This window comes from Thunnus albacares, chromosome 15 (genome assembly GCF_914725855.1).
Source record: "Thunnus albacares chromosome 15, fThuAlb1.1, whole genome shotgun sequence".
Lineage (NCBI taxonomy): Eukaryota > Metazoa > Chordata > Actinopteri > Scombriformes > Scombridae > Thunnus > Thunnus albacares.
The window spans coordinates 30,802,821-30,809,412 of record NC_058120.1 but is presented as its reverse complement, the minus strand read 5'-3'; the positions used below and the strand labels follow the sequence as shown (position 1 = coordinate 30,809,412).

The 6,592-nt window shown below is 55.4% G+C and overlaps 1 protein-coding gene across 1 annotated transcript; it reads left to right on the top strand.

Annotated features, from left to right (window-relative positions):
- The first annotated feature begins 4,217 nt into the window (after nt 1-4,217).
- On the top strand, nt 4,218-5,972 carry LOC122998584 (fibrinogen alpha-1 chain-like). Its single transcript, XM_044375513.1, has 3 exons — nt 4,218-4,235; nt 4,364-4,440; nt 5,090-5,972. Exons 1-3 carry the CDS (start codon nt 4,218-4,220, stop codon nt 5,970-5,972), a joined length of 978 nt encoding a protein of 325 aa, XP_044231448.1.
- The last annotated feature ends 620 nt before the right edge of the window (nt 5,973-6,592 follow it).

Sequence of the window (6,592 nt, the reverse complement as noted above, 5' to 3'; positions counted from 1 at the left end):
ATAGTCATTAAACTGCTCAGTGTGTATCTTGGAAACTTGCAGACATGAACCATTTTATACTAAGTTTCTTCTTCTCTACAGGAACAGATGCTGAGCTGGATATAGATCTCTATGCAGTTCACCATAATGCTGCTACAGGCCGATAGTTTCTGTGTTTACTTTCATTCAGACTCACAAACAAACTTTTGAAGAGATTTGTGTCAAAATCATATTTATGTGGAAAGCTGTAGGAGTCTCAGCAGCTCGTCCTGATGTTCATCATTGTGTGTAATAAACGTCTTTTACTGAATCCCTTGAATCTCTATAACAGAGCTGAGAGAACAAAGTTAGCCTGACACATAGAGACACAATGGCCACATTTATGGGAAATACATCAGGTTGAAATGAACCAGAATGTTCCTTTAATAATAATGTTATTGTAATAGTCTTATGATTATTAATATTGTGATATAACATTATTGTACAGTATCATGGTATAATGTTATATATCACAGACTGCTGATGCTGTTATAGTGATAGTGATTATAATAATTATAATAATACAAATAAAAGTCTCACAATAGAATTTGAAGCTCTGTGATTGGATGTTTCTGACTGAAATGCATCTTGGGAGTCGTAGTTAACTTCTCTCTCTCAGTTTTTATGTCTACAGGCTTCTAGCTTTGACTTTTTATCAAAGAACCAGATATTTTGTTACACAGGTGTTGAAGTGCTGCAGCTGTCAGTCACCTAACAGTCTATGAACAAAGTAGCGGGACCTTTATGTCTGGAACAAGCAACACATGAAATAAAGTCTCTGTATCTTTTAAAGCCTCTTTATTTCTGTCATACAGGAATAGCTCTGAGTCACATCCAATATCAGTTCTTTCAACTCGATGCGGGAATGCGTTCAGACTCCCAAAAAATTCTCATCCTGATTACTGATGGAGAGTCTTGGGACGACGTATCCCTCGACTCGCAGCACCTGAGAGACGACGACATTGAGATCTACACTATTGGTGATTGACTTTCTCTCTGCAACTCTGAAACTACATTATTTTACCATGAGAGAATAACGTCACATTAATATGAATTAAACCAATCTGCTGCTCACAAGGAAGAAAGTAAATCTAAATATGTGGTGTGCTTTGGTAGTGATAATGAAGGACATATGATTTCTGTTTAATGGGATTAAAAATGCACAACCATCAGCATGTTCTGTCAATTCAGGTTTAATTAAGGAGCAGGAAGCAGCAGGAAACAATAATTTTATTACTTTTCCAACCAAATTGTTTTCTTTTCTTATTTTAAGTTTTTATGGTTCAGTTTTAACATTTTTCTCTCAGGTGTAAAGAATGTAAACGAGACTCAGCTGAGGACCATCGCCTCAGATCCTGATGAAATTCACATGTTCAGTGTCATCGACTCCTCGTTCCTCCTGGACATCGTTGCCAACCTCACCATCAACCTCTGTAACAGTGCCAACAGCTACAGCTCAGGTAGGCAAAGAGTCTGTTATCATCAAACAGTGATACATGTTAACACCACACTGATCTGCTGGTGTCAGAATTAATCTTTAGATATCAAGTTTTAAAAGCTGTTAAACATTTTGGAGTCTTACAGTTAGATATAAAGTTATCTTACTGCTGGTTAGTTCTTTATTTTAATCTATCAGAATATTGTTAGACTCAGGTATGATAACAGAGAAAAAATCAGAAAATTCATCCGCAGGGGGCTCTCTGATCGCCGGCTGCTCACTGCAGCCCTCTCGCAATCATCGGCAGGGGGCGCTTTGGTCGCTGGCTGTTCACTGCAGCCCTCTACCGCTCATCTGCAGGAGGCGCTGTGATTGTTGCTCTCCTGTCCCCCCTCCCCCTTTCCCTCTCTCTTTCTCTCTCTCAACCCAACCGGTCAAAGCAGATGGCCGCCCACCAAGAGCCGGGGTCTGCTTGAGGTTTCTACCTGTTAAAGGGGAGATTTTCCTTCCCGCTGTCGCCAAGTGCTGCTCATGGGGGAATTGTTGGGTCTCTGTAAATTAAAGAGTACGGTCTTGACCTGCTCTATGTGAAAAGTGCCTTGAGATGACTTCTGTTGTGATATGGCGCTGTATAAATAAAAATTGATTGATTGATTGATTGATAGCGGTCATCTGCAGGGGGCGATCTGGTCACTGGCTGGTTGCTGGCTGCTCCCTGCAGCCCTCTAGCGGTCATCGGCAGGGGGCGCTGTGGTCACCGGCTGCTCACTACAGCTCTCTGCAGGGGGCGCTCTGGTCAATGGCTGGTTGCTGGCTGGTCGCTGCAGTTCTCTAGCAATCATCGGCAGGGGGGGCGCTGTGGTCACCAGCTGCTCACTGCAGTTCTCTAGAGGTCATCAGCAGGGGGGCATTCTGGTTGCTGGCTGCTCACTGCCAGCCCTGTAGCGGTCATCGGCAGGGGGCGATCTGGTCAATGGCTGGTCGCCGGCTGTTCACTGCAGCCCTCTATTTGTCATCGGCAGGGGGCGCTGCGGTCACCGGCTGCTCACTGCAGCTCTCTAGCTGTCATCTGCAGAAGGCGCTGTGGTCATCGGCTGCTCACTGCAGCTCTCTAGTGATCATCGGCAGGGGGGCATTCTGGTTGCTGGCTGCTCACTGCAGCTCTCTAGAGGTCATCAGCAGGGGGGCATTCTGGTTGCTGGCTGCTCACTGCCAGCCCTGTAGCGGTCATCGGCAGGGGGCGATCTGGTCAATGGCTGGTCGCCGGCTGTTCACTGCAGCCCTCTAGCTGTCATCTGCAGGGGGTGCTGTGGTCACTGACTGCTCACTGCAGCTGTCTAGCGGTCATCGGCAGGGGGCGCTCTGGTCGCTGGCTGCTCCCTGCAGCCCTCTATTTGTCATCGGCAGGGGGCGCTGCGGTCACCAGCTGCTCACTGCAGCTCTCTAGCTGTCATCTGCAGAAGGCGCTGTGGTCATCGGCTGCTCACTGCAGCCCTCTAGCTGTCATCTGCAGAAGGCGCTGTGGTCGCCGGCTGCTCACTGCAGCCCTCTAGCTGTCATCTGCAGAAGGCGCTGTGGTCATCGGCTGCTCACTGCAGCCCTCTAGCTGTCATCTGCAGAAGGCGCTGTGGTCGCCGGCTGTTCACTGCAGCTCTCTAGCTGTCATCTGCAGAAGGCGCTGTGGTCATCGGCTGCTCACTGCAGCCCTCTAGCTGTCATCTGCAGAAGGCGCTGTGGTCGCCGGCTGTTCACTGCAGCCCTCTAGCTGTCATCTGCAGGGGGTGCTGTGGTCACTGACTGCTCACTGCAGCTGTCTAGCGGTCATCGGCAGGGGGCGCTCTGGTCGCTGGCTGCTCCCTGCAGCCCTCTATTTGTCATCGGCAGGGGGCGCTGCGGTCACCAGCTGCTCACTGCAGCTCTCTAGCTGTCATCTGCAGAAGGCGCTGTGGTCATCGGCTGCTCACTGCAGCCCTCTAGCTGTCATCTGCAGAAGGCGCTGTGGTCATCGGCTGCTCACTGCAGCCCTCTAGCTGTCATCTGCAGAAGGCGCTGTGGTCGCCGGCTGCTCACTGCAGCCCTCTAGCGGTCATTGGCAGGGGTCGCTGTGGTCGCCGGCTGCTCACTGCAGCCCTCTAGCGGTCATTGGCAGGGGTCTCTGTGGTCATCGGCTGCTCACTGCAGCTCTCTGGCGGTCATCTGCAGGGGGCGCTCTGGTCGCTGGCTGCTCCCTGCAGCCCTCTATTTGTCATCGGCAGGGGGCGCTGCGGTCACCGGCTGCTCACTGCAGCTCTCTAGCTGTCATCTGCAGAAGGCGCTGTGGTCATCGGCTGCTCACTGCAGCTCTCTAGTGATCATCGGCAGGGGGCTCTCTGGTCGCCGGCTGCTCACTGCAGCTCTCTAGCTGTCATCTGCAGAAGGCGCTGTGGTCATCGGCTGCTCACTGCAGCTCTCTAGTGATCATCGGCAGGGGGGCATTCTGGTTGCTGGCTGCTCACTGCAGCTCTTTAGAGGTCATCAGCAGGGGGGCATTCTGGTTGCTGGCTGCTCACTGCCAGCCCTGTAGCGGTCATCGGCAGGGGGCGATCTGGTCAATGGCTGGTCGCCGGCTGTTCACTGCAGCCCTCTAGCTGTCATCTGCAGGGGGTGCTGTGGTCACTGACTGCTCACTGCAGCTGTCTAGCGGTCATCGGCAGGGGGCGCTCTGGTCGCTGGCTGCTCCCTGCAGCCCTCTATTTGTCATCGGCAGGGGGCGCTCTGGTCAATGGCTGGTTGCTGGCTGGTCGCTGCAGTTCTCTAGCAATCATCGGCAGGGGGGGCGCTGTGGTCACCAGCTGCTCACTGCAGTTCTCTAGAGGTCATCAGCAGGGGGGCATTCTGGTTGCTGGCTGCTCACTGCCAGCCCTGTAGCGGTCATCGGCAGGGGGCGATCTGGTCAATGGCTGGTCGCCGGCTGTTCACTGCAGCCCTCTAGCTGTCATCTGCAGGTGGCGCTGTGGTCATCGGCTGCTCCCTGCAGCCCTCTATTTGTCATCGGCAGGGGGCGCTGTGGTCACCGGCTGCTCACTGCAGCTCTCTAGCTGTCATCTGCAGAAGGCGCTGTGGTCATCGGCTGCTCACTGCAGCTCTCTAGTGATCATCGGCAGGGGGGCATTCTGGTTGCTGGCTGCTCACTGCCAGCCCTGTAGCGGTCATCGGCAGGGGGCGATCTGGTCAATGGCTGGTCGCCGGCTGTTCACTGCAGCCCTCTAGCTGTCATCTGCAGGGGGTGCTGTGGTCACTGACTGCTCACTGCAGCTGTCTAGCGGTCATCGGCAGGGGGCGCTCTGGTCGCTGGCTGCTCCCTGCAGCCCTCTATTTGTCATCGGCAGGGGGCGCTGCGGTCACCAGCTGCTCACTGCAGCTCTCTAGCTGTCATCTGCAGAAGGCGCTGTGGTCATCGGCTGCTCACTGCAGCCCTCTAGTTGTCATCTGCAGAAGGCGCTGTGGTCATCGGCTGCTCACTGCAGCCCTCTAGCTGTCATCTGCAGAAGGCGCTGTGGTCGCCGGCTGCTCACTGCAGCCCTCTAGCGGTCATTGGCAGGGGTCTCTGTGGTCATCGGCTGCTCACTGCAGCTCTCTGGCGGTCATCTGCAGAGGGCGCTCTGGTCGCTGGCTGCTCCCTGCAGCCCTCTATTTGTCGTCGGCAGGGGGCGCTGCGGTCACCGGCTGCTCACTGCAGCCCTCTAGCGGTCATTGGCAGGGGTCTCTGTGGTCATCGGCTGCTCACTGCAGCTCTCTGGCGGTCATCTGCAGGGGGCGCTCTGGTCGCTGGCTGCTCCCTGCAGCCCTCTATTTGTCATCGGCAGGGGGCGCTGTGGTCATCGGCTGCTCACTGCAGCTCTCTAGCTGTCATCTGCAGAAGGCGCTGTGGTCGCCGGCTGCTCACTGCAGCTCTCTAGCAGTCATCAGCAGGGGGGCGTTCTGGTTGCTGGCTGCTCACTGCCAGCCCTGTAGCGGTCATCTGCAGGAGGCGCTGTGGTCGCTGGCTGCTCACTGCAGCCCTCTAGCGGTCATCTGCAGGGGGTGCTCTGGTCAATGGCCGGTTGCTGGCTGTTCACTGCAGCCCTCTAACTGTCATCTGCAGGAGGCGCTGTGGTCGCTGGCTGCTCACTGCAGCCCTCTAGCTGTCATCTGCAGGGGGTGCTCTGGTCAATGGCCGGTTGCTGGCTGTTCACTGCAGCCCTCTAACTGTCATCTGCAGGAGGCGCTGTGGTCGCTGGCTGCTCACTGCAGCCCTCTAGCTGTCATCTGCAGGGGGTGCTCTGGTCAATGGCTGGTTGCTGGCTGTTCGCTGCAGTTCTCTAGCAGTCATTGGCAGGGGGCGCTGTGGTCACCGGCTGCTCACTGCAGCTCTCTAGAGGTCATCAGCAGGGGGGCATTCTGGTTGCTGGCTGCTCACTGCCAACCCTGTAGCGGTCATCGGCAGGGGGCGATCTGGTCAATGGCTGGTCGCCGGCTGTTCACTGCAGCCCTCTAGCTGTCATCTGCAGGGGGTGCTGTGGTCACTGACTGCTCCCTGCAGCCCTCTATTTGTCATCGGCAGGGGGCGCTGCGGTCACCGGCTGCTCACTGCAGCTCTCTAGCTGTCATCTGCAGAAGGCGCTGTGGTCATCGGCTGCTTACTGCAGCTCTCTAGTGATCATCGGCAGGGGGCTCTCTGGTCGCCGGCTGCTCACTGCAGCCCTCTAGCTGTCATCAGCAGGAAGCGCTCTGGTCGCCGGCTGCTCACTACCGGCCCTCTGGCGGTCATCGGCAGGGGGCGCTTTGGTCGCTGGCTGCTCACTGCAGCCCTCTAGCAGTCATCTGCAGGGGGTGCTCTGGTCAATGGCTGGTTGCTGGCTGTTCACTGCAGCCCTCTAACTGTCATCTGCAGGAGGCGCTGTGGTCGCTGGCTGCTCACTGCAGCCCTCTAGCGGTCATCTGCAGGGGGTGCTCTGGTCAATGGCTGGTTGCTGGCTGTTCGCTGCAGTTCTCTAGCAGTCATTGGCAGGGGGCGCTGTGGTCACCGGCTGCTCACTGCAGCTCTCTAGAGGTCATCAGCAGGGGGGCATTCTGGTTGCTGGCTGCTCACTGCCAGCCCTGTAGCGGTCATCGGCA